The sequence below is a fragment of the Lissotriton helveticus genome, chromosome 2_1 (assembly GCF_964261635.1).
Source record: "Lissotriton helveticus chromosome 2_1, aLisHel1.1, whole genome shotgun sequence".
Lineage (NCBI taxonomy): Eukaryota > Metazoa > Chordata > Amphibia > Caudata > Salamandridae > Lissotriton > Lissotriton helveticus.
In genome coordinates, this window is record NC_136059.1 from 598,138,606 (window position 1) to 598,159,060 (window position 20,455).

The window sequence follows — 20,455 nt, forward strand, 5'->3', positions numbered from 1 at the left end:
TTCAGCTTTTTCAAATGTCTCTTAGAGTTGTCATTGTTCAGTTTTTGTGATCTATTCCAATTTTTAGATCCATTTATTTATGTATTTAACATTTATATGGCGCAGCATATCATCCCCAGGGGGATCTCTCGGCGCCAGGCAGTACAGAGCAAGCAGGCCCCTCGACCGGCCTAGACTCTTAAAACAGCTAGGTCTTTAGACTCTTCTTAAAGTGACCCAAAGATGTACAGCCCCGCATTGCTTCCGGTAACCTGTTCCAATGGAAGGGGGCCAGATATGAAAAAGCACACCCTCCCATTCTAGCTTTATTAATTTTGCACGGGACTAGGAAGTTTTGATTACTGGATCTTAATTGACGCCCGGCACAAACGCTCTTACCTTCTTTCTTAGGTATACCAGACCCAGGCCTTGCCTTAAACACCAGTATAAGAATTTTAAAGACTGCTCTCTTCTTAACGGGCAGCCAATGTAGGGATTGCAGCAGGGGACGGGACGGGGTAAGTCTCGGCTTATTCAGGGCCATTCTTGCTGCAGTGTTTTGCAGTATCTGGAGCCTAGAGAAGAGTTCTTCCCTGGCCCCTACCAAGGCGTTCCCATAGTCCAACCTACTCACAATCAATGCCTGGATGAGAGTCTTTCTTGCATCCAGAGGGATCCAAGGAAAAACTTTCCTTAGCATTTTCAGGATCCCAAAACAGGAACTAGACAGTGTTTTTACATGATCTTCAGAGGTTAGTTTGCTGTCCAATAGGACTCCCAAATTCCTGGCCTGCTTTGTAGGGGAATGAGCATCCCCCAGTTCCGAAGGCCACCAATCTGGTGTCCAAAATTCTTCCGCCTTCCCAAAGGGGAGAATCTCCGTCTTATTGGAGTTGAGCTGAAGAAAATTGTCCCTCATCCAGGCCGCTATGTTCAACATACAGGTCTTAAACTTAGTTCTAGTGACGCAGGATCCGATTCAAATAGAATAATCACCTGTGTGTCGTCTGCATATGAGATCGTCTCAAAACCGCACGATCTTATAATAGCAGACAATGGGGCCGCGTATATGTTTAACAGAGTAGGGCTTAGGATGGAGCCCTGAAGAACTCCCTTGTCCACTAGGGTAATTGCTGACATAAATGGCTCTAGTTTGACCCGCTGAAATCTCTTTGCCAGAAAACTTTCCAACCATGCCAGTGCTTGGCCCTCGACACTAATCTCCTGTAGTCTACAAAGCAGGATGGAATGGGAGATGGTGTCGAAGGCAGCCGACAGATCTAACAGTACCAGCATAGAGGGAGTCCCTTTATCTAAGGGCATACGGATACTGTCAGTCACTTCCATCAAAGCTGCCTCCATGCTATGTCCTGCTCGGAAACCCGATTGAGTGGGATCTAATAGTTGGTTCTGCTCCAGATAACCTGTCAATTGCTGGTTAATCATCTTCTCCATGACCTTTGCACAACATGGCAGAAGAGATATTGCCCTATAAATGTTCATTTCTAAAGGATCGGCTGACGTTTTTTTTTAGAAGCGGTCTAATCAGTGCATTTTTCCACTTGTCTGCGAAGATGGCCGTGTCTAAGGAGATGTTACAAACGTCCGTGAGAGAAGGAGCTAAGATGGTGGCCAGTTCTGCCATAACGAAAGGAGGGGCACAGTCTGATTCTGCTCCTGACTTGATTGCTGCAAGAGCTGCTCTTATTTGCTCTGTTGTGATAGTGGAAAAAGATTCAAGCTTGGATAGGGAGGGGGTCCTCATCATCGTGTTGGGTAGCTTTGCGGTCTCTCCTCCCCCCAGAGAGTTATAGATGATATCTATCTTTTCTCTGAAATGGGTAGCCACCTTATCGCATAGATCTTGCGTATGCCGGACCGCTGAGCTGCTCACCGTCAGATTAGTGAATTCTTTTAGTATCGTAAACAATTCCTGTGAGGAGTTGTTTGCTTCCCTAATCCGCCTGTTTAGATGTTCTCTTCTGGCGGTTTTGCAGTGGCCTAGGTAAGCTCTATGTGCCTCGTTATAGGCCCGCTTGTCCTCAGAACATTTAGTTCTCCTCCATTTTCTTTCCTGCCCCCTGCACCGACCGGTCTCCTCTTTAAGTTCTTCCGAATACCATGGAGCAGGTACTCGCTTCTCATTTATTTTCACTGTTTTTAGAGGGGCAATATGGTTCAGCGCCATCTCCATAGCAGCCTCCCACCCCTCCAATGCCTTGTTGCTCTCTAAACCCCCCTCTATAAACGCGGCTGGGATGGCCCCGCAGAATGGCTCAGGTGTGACTTTCCTCTAAGACCTGCGCACGACCTTCCTTCCGAGGGGCTTTTTTCCCCCTTCTGGTTGGGTGAAGGAGAACCTTAAGGCCCGATGGTCAGTCCATGTTAAATCCTGAGGTGTTGCGCTGCTTTTAATCCTCTACAGTTCCAAAATACTTCCAAACACACTCAAGTTCATAAAAATGTCAGTGGAAGTGTGTGTGCTCAGTGTCCTCTAATCCAGTGCCGCAATAGAGACCTGTGAAGGTTCGCCTGGGTGGACAACCCCTGAAACACGTCTGGATGTTAAGAAGGATATGGTGTCTGCAATAGCAATGACATGATATTCGAAACAAAAATCAACAGCACAGTTCATTTAGGATTTGTGGCAATAGTGTAAAAGTTGGTGCTATAGCTAAGTATTGTAGTGTTAATTAGTAGGAGCTCATACCGCCCTAACCATGGCATGAATTCCATGCCTAAGGGAGGGTGGAATCCTAAGCGAAGAGGGGAGATTGACTGGGGGTTGATTATAGTGCCTATAATACCAAGGGGCTGCCATCTGAAATCTAAAATCTTGGCGCGTTGTAACTAGGTAAGTGAAATATAGCAAGTGAGCTATTTAGGTGTTTAATCTTGAATTCTTTAATTCTGAGGAGCACATTCACCATCCCAGATTCAGCACCTCCCTCTGGGAGGATGGCAAACAGAAAGTTCCATATCAGGTATAATTATACATAGATCAGAGGAACGACTCAGTTTATTGAAAAAGCACGACGCGCCAAACCCTCCGTGGCAGTTGGCCAGAGCGCATGATCTCCAGCCTCATCATCCTACGTGCAACAAACCCTCACTGCTCATGAATGAAGGGCGTGCACAACTATGTTTTCATTTTCCCGACATGGTGTACAATGCACCGCGTGCTGCTACAGAAATGTTTACAGCACAGATATGGATTTCAGGTAATTGGTAAATAAATTGCACATTTCATAAAGATATGGTTTTACCTCAAATGGTGAATGTAACACTGCCAATCTGCTTCATAAATTATCATTTGTGCCGCATAATTTTGTCCTTCATACCGTATAATCCTCGCTGCCTTGACAATTGTAAAGGTCTACAGACTGGGTTGGGGCTCTCATTTTGATATCAAATTCATATTTCACCCACAATCTTGGCTATACAACCATACTTTTTGCCATTGCAATAATCCAGTTGTACTACAATCCAGGCTCAACTGAACCCACACATCTCTCTTGACTTAGATCATGTGCTGCTCACACACATACCCAATGAGTCAAGGAGACTTCGATGACGTCAACTTTCTGTTGCTTGGTAACTTGAACGCTGGTTACCAGGAACTCTCCTTAGCGCTTTGTCTTGCGGGGAAATCAGTGGCCCTGCCACTGCCTGCTCCAGAGAACCCAACCTGACACTAAATACTTTGTGAGGTCAAATTCTTAGGCTCAACGCAGTGGTTGGAAGATGGTTTGAGGATATAACAAAAATAAATGAAATGAATAAATAAATGAAAATTTTATGCTATGTTAAAAAAATATATATTGCATGCAGTCTTGAGTGGAGATGAAGGTTGTTTTTGAATGCATAAATATTTTTCTTTTCTAGCACGACATATACCAGCACTCTTACCGTAACACCTTTGAATCCATGATAATCTTGTATGTACTGATCAATTTCATTTTCTGTTTTTCTACTGCTAAGAAATCCACACCTAAAATTAAAAACATACATTTTCAAATTATAAATGGGACTAAGTAATATACACGTGTGAGTGTGTCTGTATATTTATTAAAAATGCATCTGGGTAGACCAAAAATAAATTCTCAGGAACTGGGTAATTCTTTTTTTTGCTTGTTGATTTGCATCTTGGTGGACCGCACAAATATTTTCCTATGTCAGTCTGTCAGTCTGTCAGTCAAACCACTTTTATTTGATTATTTAAAAATCACAAAAAGTACAATGCACAGTTAAAAATTAGCACAATCATACCAAATATATAAAACATAATGGGCGTTAGTAAATATTTCATTAAAGTTAAAAACAGTCAAGTACATATCAAATTCAATCTGTGGAAAAATAAATGATTTCAAACAGGATTTATCAGAGAAAGTCTCTTTTTTTTAAGTCGTACAGCTGCAACCATAAAGCTAGCGATGTTAAAAATATCCCAGGTGTAGCTAAGCGTTTGTAAATAAAGAAGAACTGGCTTGATCTGTAGGAAACCCTTGCCCCTCAAAAGAGGGACTAGAAACCTCCTTCGTATTTCTGTATAAATGTCGCAAAACATCATAAAATGAAGTGTCCTGTGAAGAAAAATTGTCCCACTGACATGGATCTAGATTCTCAGGTTAGACCAACCCGAGATAGTACCCAGGGAGAAATGAATTAAGTTAAAACGGAATCTGATCAGGAGCCACCGATGGAAGGGCTTGGTCACTATTCTTAAGTAGGGCTCAATTGATGGAGAAGATATTATCAGATAATGGGCCCTAACAAGAGGTTTCTGTAGCTCCTGCTCCTCACGTTCCAAAATTAAAGCAATTGTCATTAAATTGGATACATACCCCATTCCAAGTTCCTGGTGAATGGCAAAAATCTATTTTCCACCTTCTGTATCTCTTCCTGCTGCTTATAGCCCCAAATCATTGAACCATACAAGGCAATAGCCAAACATTTGAATCTATAAATTCCAAGCATGGCTTCAAAGGGTCTAGCACCCAGTCGTTGAGCGAACCCTAAGAGGACTGTTGTTGACCTGACTACGGCATTCTTCTTTGCCTTCTGTTGGGGGACCCAGGAACCTCTTTCGTCAAATAGCACCCCCAAATAAGTAAAAGAGGGCACCCTAGAGACCTTAGCTCCATTACAATAAAACGATTTAATTTTCCCATTTCTTTTACCAGCTATCATAATATGGGATTTCTTGATATTAACAATCAGATCCAAAGATTTCATAAAATCACCAAAGGCATTCAAAAGAGCCTGAAGGCCTACAGCTGTACAAGCTAATAGTACTGCATCATCCGTGAATAGGAGGACCGGGATAATCAGTTCTCCTACACGCGGAATATCCAAACAAGCCTCCACTAAAGATTTTTGTAGGGCATTGATATAAAGGGTAAAAACAATTGGGGCCAAAATACATCCCTGTCGGACGCCCCTCCCTAACTTAAACTGCCTTGTACATTTGCCATCCTGCCTAACCCTTACTGTTGCAGAAATATCCCGATGCAGGTCAGCCAAAAAATTAACTAGAAATGGAGCAATGCACAGATGTAGCAAAATAGTCCACAGCTTCGACCTGTGAACCAGATCGAACGCTGAAGAAAGGTCCATAAAATCCATGTATGAAGAATCTTCTTTAGCTATCGTATATTTGCTTATTAAAAAATGTAGATTCAGACACTGATCCAGAGTACTTCTACAATGTCTAAATCCATATTGGAGGTTAGAAAGGACCACATTTTCAATCACACAGTCCATGATTTTGGCCAGAACGACTTTGCCCAGTATTTTAACGGCAGAGTCAATTAAAGATATGGGTCTATAACACCGAGGATTCCCTCTCTGGCCCTTTTTAAAAACTGGGATGATTGTTGATAGGGCCCATGATGCAGGAAAACCCTGGGTACCCGAGGCATTATAGACATTGGTTAATATCCTTGCCTAAAATTTGAGATCACATTTATAAAGATCCGCCGGCACACAATCAGGGCCAGGTGCTTTATTATTAGATGTCTCTATGATTGCCCTTTCTACATCTGCCTCCTCAAATAACAGTGGGAGCGAGTCTCGACAGGTTACCAAAGTCAGAGGTGGATCACCATCCACACTGAGCCCATGAATTGCCTCAAAATGCGTGAGCCACTGCCCCTCGGTAATATTGCTCTCCATGGGGTCATTCTATACACCCGTAAAAAAAGCTGCTTTCACAATGGCCCAGAATCTCGCACTATCCTTTAAAATTTCTACTGAGCAAAGTGCATTCCAAGCTTCTTCTTTAATCTCCTGTTTACGTGAGTGAATCACCAGCTTATATGATTTCCTTAAACTTACTATGCAATCCCTATCTCTTGGAGTTTTTTTCAAAGTTTGGAGTAGCTCTCGGTGGGCCCGTGAACAATTACTGTCAAACCACCTTTCACCCAGCTGACGTCTTGGTTGAGATTTAACAGTCGGATCAGAAGCTATCTGCCCTATGAAATGAGTAATACTCTACATTCATTGTAAAGTCCATCACGTAGGACCTTTCTAATAGCACTGCACTCTCGCCTCAGGCTGAAGCATTATCCTACTGGGACACAGAACCCTATGTCTCATTCAAGTCAAATACTTTGTGAGAATCTGCATTACTTCTCATCTGGCTAAACCAGCAGTTGCTAAAACTTAAAAAACATCCCATAAAACTAATTTATGTACTCCCTTTACCATTTGAAGACACATTGTTATTCTTGGAACCCAGACTACGGCAGTCTACCAAACACAAATGACTTTTCTTAAATTTGTACATTATTTATTAGAAAGTTAATGAGGTTACACAACTGTTAGATCTGGGGGTCTCTAGTTGGCAATGGTATTCACATTTGTCCAAATAGGGACACTTACTTCTAAGTCAGGCTAAGGGGATTGCACTCCTTAATAACCCCATCTCACCCTCTTCGTAGATTAACACGAGCAGACAGGCTTATCTCAGAGGCAGTGTGTTAACCGTTTGTGAATATACACAGAAATATAGTGAAAACACTACAGATGGACACAACACGGGTTTTATAAAAATAAGTATTCTTTATATAGACTTAACATAAGACCACAAACGGCAAAAATCCACAATACTACACTTAAGATTACTTAAAAGATGATTAAATTTGCTTAGTTCAAGTTGATGGTAAATGCGACAAAGTTTTCAGCAAAGTACCTGGATGCCGCAAAGTAAACAAAAAGGCTCGCAAAAGGGGAGATGCGTCGGTTCCGTGATCCGGGGGAGATGATGCGTCGTGCTTCAGTGCTTGCGCAGAGTAGTGGATGCGTCGTGATCCTTACCGGTGCGGAGGTGATGTGTAGATTCTCGGCCTGCGGGCCCGTTGCGGTGCGCAAAATGGTGCCTGGATGCGATGCGACGATCCGGTTGCGATGCAAGAAGATGGCGCCCTTGATGCGGGAATTTGATGACGCCCTGGCAGCCTTGCGACGACTCTGTACTTTGGAGCCGCGATAGGTCCTGCGACACGCTTCTCCCGTGATGCGATGGCGACTCTCACGATGGAGATGTGACAGCAGGCAGATTCGATGAACACACGCTTCCAGGGAGATGCGGCGAAGGCTCGCTTCTCTGGCGATGCGACGATTTCAGCTGTGGCGGCGACACACTTCTTCTCGATGCATCGCGCTTCCAGCTCCCAGCGGCACGCAAGTGTCTAGAGTCAGAATTCCCAGCAAGGAAATTCAGTGGGGAGCTGGAGGTGAAGGCTTTTGTCCCTGAGACTTTAGCAGAAGGCAAGCACAGTTCAAGCCCTTGGAGAATATTCTGTAGATGAAAGTCCATACAAAGTTCCTTCTCCTTTCCCTTGGCAATGAAGCAACCACTGCAGGCCAACCCAGCAAACATCACACTGGCAGAGGGGCAGTACAACTCCTGCAGCTTCCTTGGTTCTCCTCCCTGGCAGAAAGGTTTCTTGTCCAGAAGTGATCTAATTTCTTGGGATCAGGGTCCCAATATTTATACCCCAAAATCCTTTGTTCTCTGAAAACAGAGAGGCCTCTGCCTAGTCCAAACCAGTTCCTGAGCACTTTGTTTACATGACTCTCTTCTTCCTTTCACTGTGCAGGGCAGAGCCGCCCCACAGGAGGTGGAGCCAGCACAGGGGAGGGAAGATACAGCTCTGGGGCACTCTGTTGACATGATTCCTCCTCTCCTTTCACAGTGCAGGACAGAGACATCAGTCAGAGGTGGAGCCAGCATTGTAGAGGGAAGGCCCAGCCCTATTCAGGTCCCAGGTGCAACATCTCCCTCCCATCTAGATGCAGATCTCTCTATTCACCACTGGGCTGCTCCAGCCTGTCCCTTGGAATCCCCCAGCCCTGTCACTCACAAACCCAGACAAGGAATACATAACCTAGCAGAGGCAGGCCTGGATAGTTAGGCAAGAAACTACTTACTTTCTAAAAGTGGTATTTTCAAACACAGAATATTAAAACCAACTTTACTAAAATATGAATTTTATTATTCTGAGTTCAGGTATACTAAATTCGAATTTCTACCATGTTCCATGAGTCAGTTAGGTTTATAAGAATGTAATAATCGAACTGCCCATTCTGGCCTATGGAGAACAGGTAGCCTTCAATAGTGAAAAACGAACATGGCTGCAATTCACTATTAGAACATACTACACACATCAGAGGATGTCCTACCTTATACTCACAATGCACCCTGCCATTGGGCCTACCATAGGGGTGTCTAACATGAGGCAAAGGGAAGGTTTAGGGAGTGGCAAGTGGGTGCACTTGGCCAAGTCGACATGGCAGTGCTAGACTGCACACAGGCCTTGCAATGGCAGGCCTGAGACACACTTTACAAGCTGCTTCTGACGGTGGCAAAACCAGTGCTGCAAGCCCACCAGCAGCATTTGATTTACAAGCCTTGGGCACCTATGGTGCACTGTACTGGGGGCTAACAGATAAATCAAATAACCCAATCATGGAATAACCAATCAGTACATCAATTTAACATAGGGAGCACTTGCACTGTGGCACTGATTAGCAGTGGCACAGTGCCCAAAGCATAAAACCAGCAAAAACATATCAAACAGAGGAGGCAAGCCGTTAAAATGGAAGGGAGACTCACGCCAATGATGCCAGGTCTAACATGTGTCTCCTCCAGCTGAAATGTGGGGAGAACTACCCTTCCCCTTCGGAGTTCTCTTCACTCAGGCGGAAAAATGTGGACAGACCATCAGCGTTGGCGAGTTCTGTACAAGGGCGGTGTTCCACCGTAAAGTCCATACCCTGTAGGGAAATGGACCACCTCAACAACTTTGGGTTCTCACCCCTCATCCGCATCAGCCATCTGAGGGGCCTGTGGTCGGTCTGAACCAGGAAGTGGGTCCCAAACAAGTATGGTCTCAACTTCTTCAGCACCCAGACCAAAGGAAATGCCTCACGCTCAATTGCACTCGACCTCTGTTCCCGTGGAAGTAACCTCCTACTGATGAATTTGCAGGTTGGTCTAGGCCCTCTTCATTAATCTGTGATAGAACAGCTCCCACACCCTGCTCTGAAGGTCTGTCTGTACAATGAATTATTTTGAGAAGTTGGGCACCTGAAGCACGGGTGCTGTGCACATGGCAGTCTTCAGGGCATCAAAAACCTTCTGACAGGTGTCAGTCCAGTTCACTTTCTTGGGCTGCTTCCTGGAAGTCAGCTCAGTCAAGGGCGCAACAAAGTTGCTATACCCCTTGACAAACCTCCTGTAATACCCTGTGAGACCTAAAAAGGCTCTCACCTGTGTCTGAGTCTGTGTCTGGGGCGCCACCTGGCTGCTTCCTACCTGGTGACCCAAGTATACCAGGGAACCCTGCCCGATCTGGCACTTACTTGCCTTGATCGTGAGGCCTGTGATAAGCGTGGCTCAAATCCACCCGAGTGACTTACAGCACTCACCTATTATTCCCAATAACAAGTCAGCCGGACAGTGGAGAAGAATAAAAACAATTAGTTTTATTAGGCCATACACTCCCATATGAGAGGGCCCTGTTCGACCTCACCCCTAAGAGTGCGCCGAGAAGGACTGACTCCCGTCATTACAGTAACACATTATAATGCGAAAAAGCAGAGTAAGGCACGCCCATTTGTGGAAAAGTACTGAACCCCTGAGATGGTGAACAATGGTCTCATACAGTAGGCATCTGCACCTGGGATTGCAACATTCCCCTATCAGCCCCCAAGGACACAGAGCCAGGCTTGAGCATCTCCAGCACATGAGAACAGACTGATAAGGAGTTTCGCTGGTAGTTTCAGTCACAGTAGGCCGAGAATTAAAAACTGCTGACATGTGGAATATTCCTATTCCTACGGGAGGGGGAATGAGCAAGTGCAACTCGCACGAATAGGGAAATGCATCAAAATGGTGGCACACAGGCTAAGCTAAGAACACTGGAATAATGTCACACGCATAAATGAATAACTAACAGAAAAGCATAAACGTAAATGCATATCAGTAATTAGACACATTCTGCTAACTCATAAATATAATGTATTCAGTGGGCGGGGCATGGATGAATGAAACCTATCAGACCCTCCTTTTAGCAGACTGTGGCTAACTTTATTAACTAAAAGGAGAGCCTTTACATCTAATTCTAAGGGCCAGCATAACATATTAATCAAGAACATCATCATCAATAAGCATCAACCAGCGGGGATCATAAAGTTCAAGATCATTGGAAACAGGGAATTGTTTCGACCTATTTTTAGGAGCTTGTATGTTACTGGCACACATAGAACAGCAAGGAGGAAGGCAGTACACGCAAAGGCAACATGTCAGAAGGACACCAACTACTCCTACTAAACCCATCAGTATTTTCCAACCCCAGGAGGAGAAAACACCCCACAACCATGTCTGCTAGGACCATGTACCCGTGTCCTGATGGAGTTCGGCTGCCAACCTATGGAGTTTCTGTACAGCTAAATTAACCGTCGGGGCGGAGACAGGGATGTACACGCAGCAAGAGGTCCCGATGACGCGACAAGCTCCACCCCTATCTGCAAGGATGATGTCAAGCACCATCCTATTTTGGATCGTGAATAATCTCATAGCCTGCATCTCAAGAGACATATTGGCTGCAATGTCAGCCTCCGTGGTCATCACCCTTGACAGACGCCTAATGGCTCTACTATTAAAAATAGGACCCCAGAATGGTAACAAACCCTTCGAGAAGTCTGTGAATTGTTGCCCAGACGTGTCAGTCTGATCAACGTCCTCCACCTAGAGGTCCCTCCTTTTACGCAGTCCTTCCATGACGGCATACCTTCGGTGAGTTTTATGGTAATCTGAAGGTGCCACATAAACAGGTGGGAGTATATACACCAAGTAACATGTCCCACCCCAACCCTCGGGCAACCACAAATACCCATTATCTCCACATACAAAATAGATATTCGGGGGGGTAACCATTGAAGGAGGATGTATGACGTTACAACGCATACTTTTACAACGACTACCATTACAACGAATTTTTTACAACGCTAAAACTTTTACAACGCATACCATTACAACGCAAGATTTTACAACGCAAGTACTTTTACAACGCATACCATTACAACGTAAATATTGGTGAGTATATAATATTTTTTTTAATATAAATTATTTTAAATTATTAAAATATAATTAAATTGTATGTAATTTTATTTAATTAATTTAATTTAAATATAATTTTAATTTATTTTTACAAATTAACCCTGTACCCCAAAAACCCAAAACTGACCCTGAACCCTAAAAATATTTTTTTTAATTTAAATTAATGTAAATTATTAAAATATAAATAATTTTTATTTAATTACATTTAATTAATTTAATTTAAATATAATTTGAATTTATTTTTACAAATTAACCTTGTACCCCCAAAACCCAAAACTGACCCTGAACCCTAAAAATATTTTTTTTAATTTAAATTAATTTAAATTATTAAAATATAAATAATTTTTATTTAATTACATTTAATTAATTTAATTTAAATATAATTTTATTTTATTTTTACAAATTAACCCTGTACCCCAAAAACTGAAAACTGACCCTGAACCCTAAAAATACCCCTTTACCCAAAAACTGAAAACTGACCCTGAACCCTAAAAATACCCCTTAACCCAAAAACTGAAAACTTACCCTGAACCCTAAAAATACCCCTTTACCCAAAAACTGAAAACTGACCCTGAACCCTAAAAATACCCCTTTACCCAAAAACTAAAAACTGACCCTGAACCCTAAAAATACCCCTTTACCCAAAAACTAAAAACTGACCCTGAACCCTAAAAATAACCCTTTACCCAAAAACTGAAAACTGACCCTGAACCCTAAAAATACCCCTTTACCCAAAAACTGAAAACTTACCCTGAACTCTAAAAATACCCCTTTACCCAAAAACTGAAAACTGACCCTGAACCCTAAAAATACCCCTTTACCCAAAAACTGAAAACTGACCCTGAACCCTAAAAATATCCCTTTACCCAAAAACCCAAACATATATTTTAAAAATAATTATATACTTACCAATACTTACGTTGTAATGGTATGCGTTGTAAAGGTACTTGCGTTGTAAAATCCTGCGTTGTAATGGTATGCGTTGTAAAAGTTTTTGCGTTGTAAAAAATTCGTTGTAATGGTAGTTCGTTGTAAAAGTTACGTTGTAAATGTTGTTTCCCATTGAAGGACTGAGGGGCAGACGAATCGAGGCAGTCACATTGCAAAGGCTGTCACCCACTTTAATCGGACCCCTACCCTGAATACAGAAGTAAGGTGAGGGCCCTACTGTCGCTAGGGGTACCAGAGAATTACTAGTACTATTCGCTGAGGGGGGATGTCTATATGCTAGGGAAGAGTTCAACTGTAGAAAACTCTCTCGCACTTTGTCAGTGTCATTAGGCATCGTGAATCGTTCTATCTTTTTCGAACAGGTCTCGAGGAATTGTTGGTCAAAACGTCCATCAGTATACAACCGTCCAAGAGATGAAGAAGGCAGAGGGCGTACTCGCATTGTCAGTGTGGACCCGCTACCAGGGAGTCGTGGGGGCAGAGAATCAGGCTGCTGAAAGAATTTTACCATGCCGATCAGGGTATACCAGCCCACACAGCTATTCACAGGAGTCAATTGAAGTGCCAGTAACCTGTCCTTTTTATATGCCGCAGAAGGAAGCAACCCGCATGTCCAACAGTCTGTCACATTGTACACAGCATGTGCATGATGCAAAGTTTTTATGAAAACATTATCACGATAGCCCTTTCTCATACATTGTTCACCGTAGTCAACAGTTATCATATTATGCTCTGGCAAAGTAGAGGGAGTAGGAACCAACTTGTGGACAGGGTAAGCTTCATCCAGAAAGAACAATATTCCAAGTATTATCAAAAATATGACAAGGGACACCACAATAGCCACAATTTTTCCTTTTCGCGGCAGAGCATGCCATGGGGAATCAGGTTCAGATCTGCGAGGAGCAGCAAAGGGCTGTTCCTCCTCAGGGATAGGACGACCAAACGGATACATGTCTCCGAATGGACAGACCAAGTGACACCCTAAAAGTTCAAAACACTAGGGGCTCTACTAAAAGTTCCAGACACTCCAAAACCGGCCAGAGGGGTGCTTCACCCTTCAAAGGGCTCTTCTCCCTATGTCCGTTAAAGCCTCATAGGCAGGCTTTTCAGTCTCGCAAACCCTAATCCCTCGACGGAGTCGCACAACTACAGCAACTCAGGAGCACTGGACTTGGGCCCACACACACACACCTCTAGTGTCCCGCTCAGCAATATCTCAAGAGTGCACCAGGGCTCTTTCAACAGTCCATCCCTATCTCTAAGCTAACCTGTTCAAAATAGTGCACTTCTAATCCCTATCTCAGCCCTTCTTCCAGTGCTCAGCTCTTTCGCCTCTCCTTTCTGGGCCGCAAGTTATAGCGAGTGCTCCCTCGCACTTCAGGATCTGTGAACAGAATTGGTGAATCACTTTCAAAAGGGGTGGCTTCCGTTGTTTGTGCACTGCGACCAAAAGGAGCCTCGCTACTTGTACTCAGGGCTGGCCCCTGCGCGCTCTCGTTGTTCTCCCCTCTATCAGTAAAGCATCAGAGAAGGGAATATATCTAGGCATACGCTCGGTCTCGTGATCTGCTACGCCACCTCAGATCCACGCATCATAAGGTAGAGGTAGAGGAACCCTTTTCACATGGGAGGCGTGCGTCCACGCCTTCCGGCCCTCCACTCGAAGTGCGGTGCGGGTAGTGAGGAGCACCAACTTTGGTTCGGACCATCTAGGCTCCAAACAGGACTTCCGCTGGTATTTCTTCACCACGACCCAGTCCCCTGGGTGGATGTCGTGGCCCGGCCCCTCAGGCAACGGCTTCAGTGTGTCTGCTACCTGCTGATGAATAGAACGAAGATCTCTGTACAGTGTCTTCAAACATGTTAACGTCTGGTACCCACCTAGCTGGTCCTGCCACGAACATTCGCGGAAGTTTTGTCCTAGCACTTTCTTTAGCTGTTTGATCTGCAAATGCATTCCCTCGTCCTACATCATCCACCACTGCCTTGTGTGCACTACACTTAATCACGGCCAATCGTTTGGGAAGTGTCAAAGCTGTCAACAGTCGTAATATCAATGGGCCAGTTTGAATTTTCTGTCCATGTGATGTCAAAAATCCCCTCTCCGCCCACAGTCTCCCATAACTATGAGCCACGCCAAAGGCGTATTGGCTGTCTGTGTAAATGTTCACCTCCAATCCTTCACTTAATTCACACGCTCGCATCAATGCTATTATCTCTGCAGCCTGAGCTGAATTGTACGGGACTCTAGAAGTCTCTACCACTGTTTTCAAAGTCGTGACTGCATATGCTGCCGTTGTGGTGCCATCTGCTAGTTTAAAACAGGACCCATCAACATACAGCTCCCCATCAGGATCATCTAGGGGCTTATCCGTCAAATCTACTCTTCCTTTGGTTTCCTCTTCTGTCCGAAACAAGCAATCATGGACCTCATCGTCTTTTTCATCTGAAGGGAGAGGTTTCAGGGTGGCACATCTTTTTATCGTTACATGTGGGGGAAATAATGTCATCTCATAACCCGTTAGACGAGCACTAGTTAAATGCTGCGTCTGTGTCCTGTTTAGCAAAATGTCCACGGCATGTGGTACCATTACTGTGAGGGGTGAGCCCAGTACGAGCCCTGCCGATTGTCTTATCGAGACCGCAGCAGCCGCTGTAGCCCTTAGACAGCTCGGCAGTGCTCTTGCCACGTTGTCAAGCATAGCAGAGAAGTAAGCACAAGGTCTCTGTTTCCCGCCAAAACTCTGAGTTAGGACAGACAGCGCGCAACCTTCCGCCTCGTGCACGTAAAGTACAAAGGGCTTCTGGTAATCGGGTGTTCCCAAGACAGGTGCAGAACATAAAGCAGTTTTTAATGACTCAAACGCTTCCTGACATGCTGGAGTCCAAGGTAGGGGTTCGCGCACTTCTTTAGTAGTCAGATACAGAAGGGGTTTTGTTAGTAAAGCATAATTAGGTATCCACTGGCGACAGTACGATGTTATGCCCAAGAATGCGCGCACCTCTCGCTGTGTGTTAGGTATAGCCATGTTAGTTACACCTTGATGCGCTCCGGCGTCAGCCTTCTCCCCTCATTCGATAGGAGATGACCGAGGTAGGTAACCTCCTGTCGACAGTATTGGAATTTGGGAAGAGACACCTTGTGTCCCTTACAGGCCAAATGATGCAACAAATTAACAGTAGACTCACGGCATCCATCCTCTGTATCCGAGGCAATGAGAATATCATCGACATACTGCAACAAGACATTCCCCTGTGGGAGCTCCAAATCATCCAACTGTGCTTTCAGAGCTTGACTGTAAATACTGGGACTTTCCGTATAACCTTGGGGAATTCTACAAAATCTAAAGCTGCGGCCAGCCAATGAGAATCCGAAGAGATAACGGCTATCTGGATGCACAGGGATACTAAAGAAAGCATTCTTAAGGTCCAGTACAGAAAAATACTTAGCTGTAGAAGGTATCATAGTCAAAATAGTGGTGATATCGGAGACCACCGGATACTGAGGCTCAACCACCTTGTTAATGTGGCGTAAATCAATCACAAAACGATAGACATCAGGTGTACCCTCGCCTGCATCACCTGGGGGTCTCTTAAGTATCGGAAGGATGGGGCTATTGCAACTGTTAGAATTCGTTTCTTCCACCACCCCAGACCGGATCAAGTCCTGTATTATTAACAGCAGAGCCCTCTCCCCATCCCTAGATATTTTATACTGGGGTATCCGAGGCAACTTCGCTCCCATCTTAACTTTTATGGACACTGGGTCAATGTCCATCTTCCCCACATCAGTGTCGCTGCTGGCCCACAGACTCCCAGGAACACCCTCCAATTCAACCGGGAGGGGCTCATCTTTCGAGAAACACTGCTGCGCACGCGCGACAGAAGGACCCAACGTGAGGTACACACCGTCTGGAGAACAGTAAATTGTAGCATTCAATCTTTTCAACAGGTCCAAACCCAATAAATTCTCACCACAATTCGATGTTAAAAGAAAAGGAGAGTCAACAGTGAAAGGGCCAATCGTAAGTGCAAGAGGCTTGGAGACGGGGCTAACCACTGGGGTACCGGAGAATCCCACAGAAATGTTAGTCTTGCCAGACAGAGCCGCCCCGGGGACCTGGGCATGTGCCACAGAACTTTTCGTAGCACCTGTATCCACTAAAAATTTCTGAGGGGTTCCCGACAAGTCTGCCGTTACATAAGGCCCACGTTGATCAACATCCACAGAAACAGGTCCCTCGCTCTTCCCTACGCTGTCCTAGTTATAAGAAAAGCCAGTCAGGTCATCCATAGCATAAGCATCGTTATAGTACTGCCGATCTCCATAATCGTCACCCTCCTTTTGAAAGTGCTGTCTATCCCTTCCTCCGTCGAAGTAATTCCCACCTGGTCTCCTGCCTTCTTCAGACTGCCTATTATCTTTATTCGCGTCTCCCCGTCCGCGTCCCCTGCCCTGTCCCGCAGAGGACCGGAGCAGTGGACAGTCTTTCCACCAGTGCCCCTCCTGTTTGCAGTTGGCGCACTGGTTCTGACCCAAACGCTCTCTTTTCTCTCCCCGTCCGTAGCTACCTCCTCCTCGACCGGCCACCATGGGCGGGGCTCCACGTCCCCGTCCTTTCGCCACTTGCTGCAATAACACCTTTGTCTTCAAATCCTTCGCCTTCTTTTCTTGTCTGTCCTTATTTTCATTTTCCCTATGCTCGTAATACTGGGCCATACTCAGAATCCCAGAGGGAGTGGATGTTGTCCAAGTACTCTCGGACGCTTGCAATCGAGTTGATATCTCTGGCAACAGATTCGTTACGAACCTATTAACAAAGAGTCGCAACCCGCCATCTTGAGATATATCTTGCCCGCTAAAATCCATGAACGTTTCCTCAAAACGGGTAAAGAAATCTGAAACAGCCTCGTCCTTTTTCTGTCTACATGCCGTCAACTTATCCCAGTCTACTTTCTTTGGCGGGAAGAGTGAGTGCATGTATTTTATTATGCGCCCTGGCAGCGCTAGTATCTCCGCCTTCGGCTTCTCACCTGGCTTTCTCTCCTTATCCCAATCCGTAAATTCTTCCCAAGTACCACCCAGCTCCTCTCTATGATCTGAACCCTTCACCTGTCTCCACACGTCCACAGGAACCAATAATCCGAAAAATAATTCAATATCTGCTAAAGTCATGACCGTCGAGGAAGCTGCCTCTGTTAATTCCTTATAATAAGCCGTTGGATTCTTTCTCGAGTCAGGCAACTGAGCCTTCAAAGCTAATACCTCGCTCCTTTTCCAGGGCGTGTACACCCACTGTTCCTGAAAATGAGCGTCGATACGAGCTCGGGTCACAACCTGTGTCGTAGGGTCTCTTATCTCTGGTATCTCAGGGTGAAATATAGGATGCACTTCCCGCATCGGGTGTACCCCAGGGTAATGGGGTTCCCCCGCCTCCGGCAACTCGTTTCTATATTCTAACAGGAACCTCAAACTACGGAACACATCCCTTATTCCAGTGTTGGCCCTATAGGCATTATTCTTGATATCCCGGAGAATCGCTGGCGCCTCCCCACCATACCCCTGTTCCCACAACGCTATCAATGTCGTCGACATGTGCCACAAAGCATGCTGCTGCATCAGAGGTTCGTAGTCTTTCATGGTAGACCAAATGTCTTCCAATGAATAAATGTTATTTCTGGCCGTTTGGCAAGCTTGGTTGGCTACCATTGTCTTCTCATCCAACCCAACAGCCGAACGTGTAAGTAACTTCCGTACCTGAGTATACAGTCCGCCTCCCGCTCCTCTAGTGGGGGTCAGTAGCGCGCTCTGAGGGGTCGCACTGGCTGAAACTGCGGGAATAGCAGAATCAGTAGGGAATACCGGGGAGAGCACAGCGGGTACAATTGGGCTTGCCGCGGAGAAAGAGAGTAAGGGCGTAGTGACGGAGGGGGGTGTTCGTTCAGCCACGGAGGATGACCCCTAAAGCAAACATCTTGAAGATTTCCTCCTTAATGTAAGCCCTAACCTTGTCAGTCACTCTGTAAGCCTTGTGCTTCACAGGAGGACTGTCTCCAGTGTCCACATCATGGACGCAGCACTCTGTGACACCGGGAACCAAGTAAAATAGATCAGAGAATTGCCCCAACAGCTGGCGACAATCTTGCTGCTGAGCAAGGGTCAGTGTGGCAGAGAGGCTGACACCATCCACTGATCTATCTTACTCTGTTGCAGACAGGTCAGGAAGAGGCACGGTTTCCTCCTCCATTCCATCATCCGTCGCTAGGAGCATTCCCACTTTGGACCTTTCTAAGTGGGGCTTTAGGCGGTTAACATGCAGGACCAGCAAGGGGTTCCTGGGAGACCGCAAGTTCATCAGGTAAGTGACATCACTCTTGTGCTCCCCCACATCATACGGACCGGTCCACCTGTCCTGGATTGCACAAGGCTCCCCAGGTCCATGACCCAAACTTTCTGTCCAGGCTGAAGCTCAATCAGAGTGGCATTCTGATTGTACCACCACTTCATTTCCTCCTGGCTGTCTTCCAGATTCGCCTGAGCGAGCTCTCTGAAATGCAGAGTCTGATTCCTGAAGGCCAGCATGTAGCTATATACATCCTGGGGAGGTTTCCTGGGAGATTGCTCCCAGCCTTCCTTGGCCAGACTCAAAGGTCCTCTTACCGGGTGACCATACAAAAGCTCAAAGGGGCTAAACCCTAGAGACGTTTGTGACACCTCCCGGTAGGCAAACAGAAGGCATGGCAAGAGGATGACCCACTTACACCTCATCGGTTCCTCAAGACCCATGATCATGCCTTTGAGGGTCCGGTTGAATCTTTGAACCAGCCCATTAACTTGTGGGTGGTAAGAAGTGGTGAACTTGTAGGTAACACCACATCCTTCCTCAGAGACTTCATATAATTAGAAATGAAGTTTGTACACGGTAAGACACCACCTCTCTGGGGAACCCCACAAATCAGTGCACGTCCCACCACGGGGGCCATCACTGTCCTGAGTGGAATGGCTTTCGGGTACCGGGTAGCATGGTCCACCAAGACCAGGATAAACCTGTTGCCCATGGCTGTCTTGGGTCCAGTGGCCACACAATGTCAATGCCCACCCATTCAAAGGGGCTACTGACTACAGGGAAAGCCTGGAGAGGGGCCTTGTGCCTCCTTCCACGTTTCCCACTTGCCTGGCACGTTTGACAGGTCCTACAATGAGTATCTAAACTCTTCCGCATCTGGGGCCAATAAAAGTGGGGGACAAGCCTTTCAAAGTTCTTGTTCTGTCCCAGATGACCATCTAAAAGAACATCATGAGCCAAACCCAGTAGGAAGGCTCTGAACTGCTGGGGTACCACCAGCACACGGCTGACCCAGTCACAGCAATCCTAGGCTCGCTATACAGGAGACCGTTCTCCCAGTAGATCCAATGTGATCCAGACTGATCACCTGCTGCCTGGTTTGTGGCCTGTTGCCTCAAACCCACAAGAGAAGGGCACTTCTGCTGCTCTTCACAAAATTCCTCCCTGGAGGGACCCCCTTCTTGCTGCCAATGGGTCAGCTCAGGTAGGTTCCCCAGTTCAGAAACTTGCTCCCCAGTAGGTTCCAGGGCACCCCCCTCAAGGTCTGCCTCCTCCTGGACCGTGGGAACAATGGGGGCTGGTTTCCTGTGCCCCCGACCTCTTCTCTTTAAGGCAGGTCACTGGGCCATACTTTCAGGCTCCAGGGTCTCTTGAATACCCTTAGCTGCCATAGACCGAGTGGTCATACAGGCCCACTCTGCCAGACTCAACATCTCTAAATCCGCCTTCCCCTCCACCTTAGCCCAAGGGGAGCTTTCTAAATCATTGCCTAGCAGACAATCAACAGGCATGGATGGCCTCACAGCTACTTGAAGAGTACCAAAGACCC

The 20,455-nt window shown here is 45.8% G+C and overlaps 1 protein-coding gene across 1 annotated transcript in view; it reads right to left on the minus strand.

Moving 5' to 3' along the window:
- Positions 1–20,455, minus strand: part of LOC144818167 (baculoviral IAP repeat-containing protein 1-like) — a 1,283,508-nt gene that overhangs the window by 754,914 nt on the left and 508,139 nt on the right. The window contains exon 5 of the mRNA XM_078675291.1: positions 3,889–3,970. Within this exon, the coding sequence (XP_078531417.1) occupies positions 3,889–3,970 (82 nt within the window). The remainder of the gene's footprint in view (positions 1–3,888; positions 3,971–20,455) is intronic.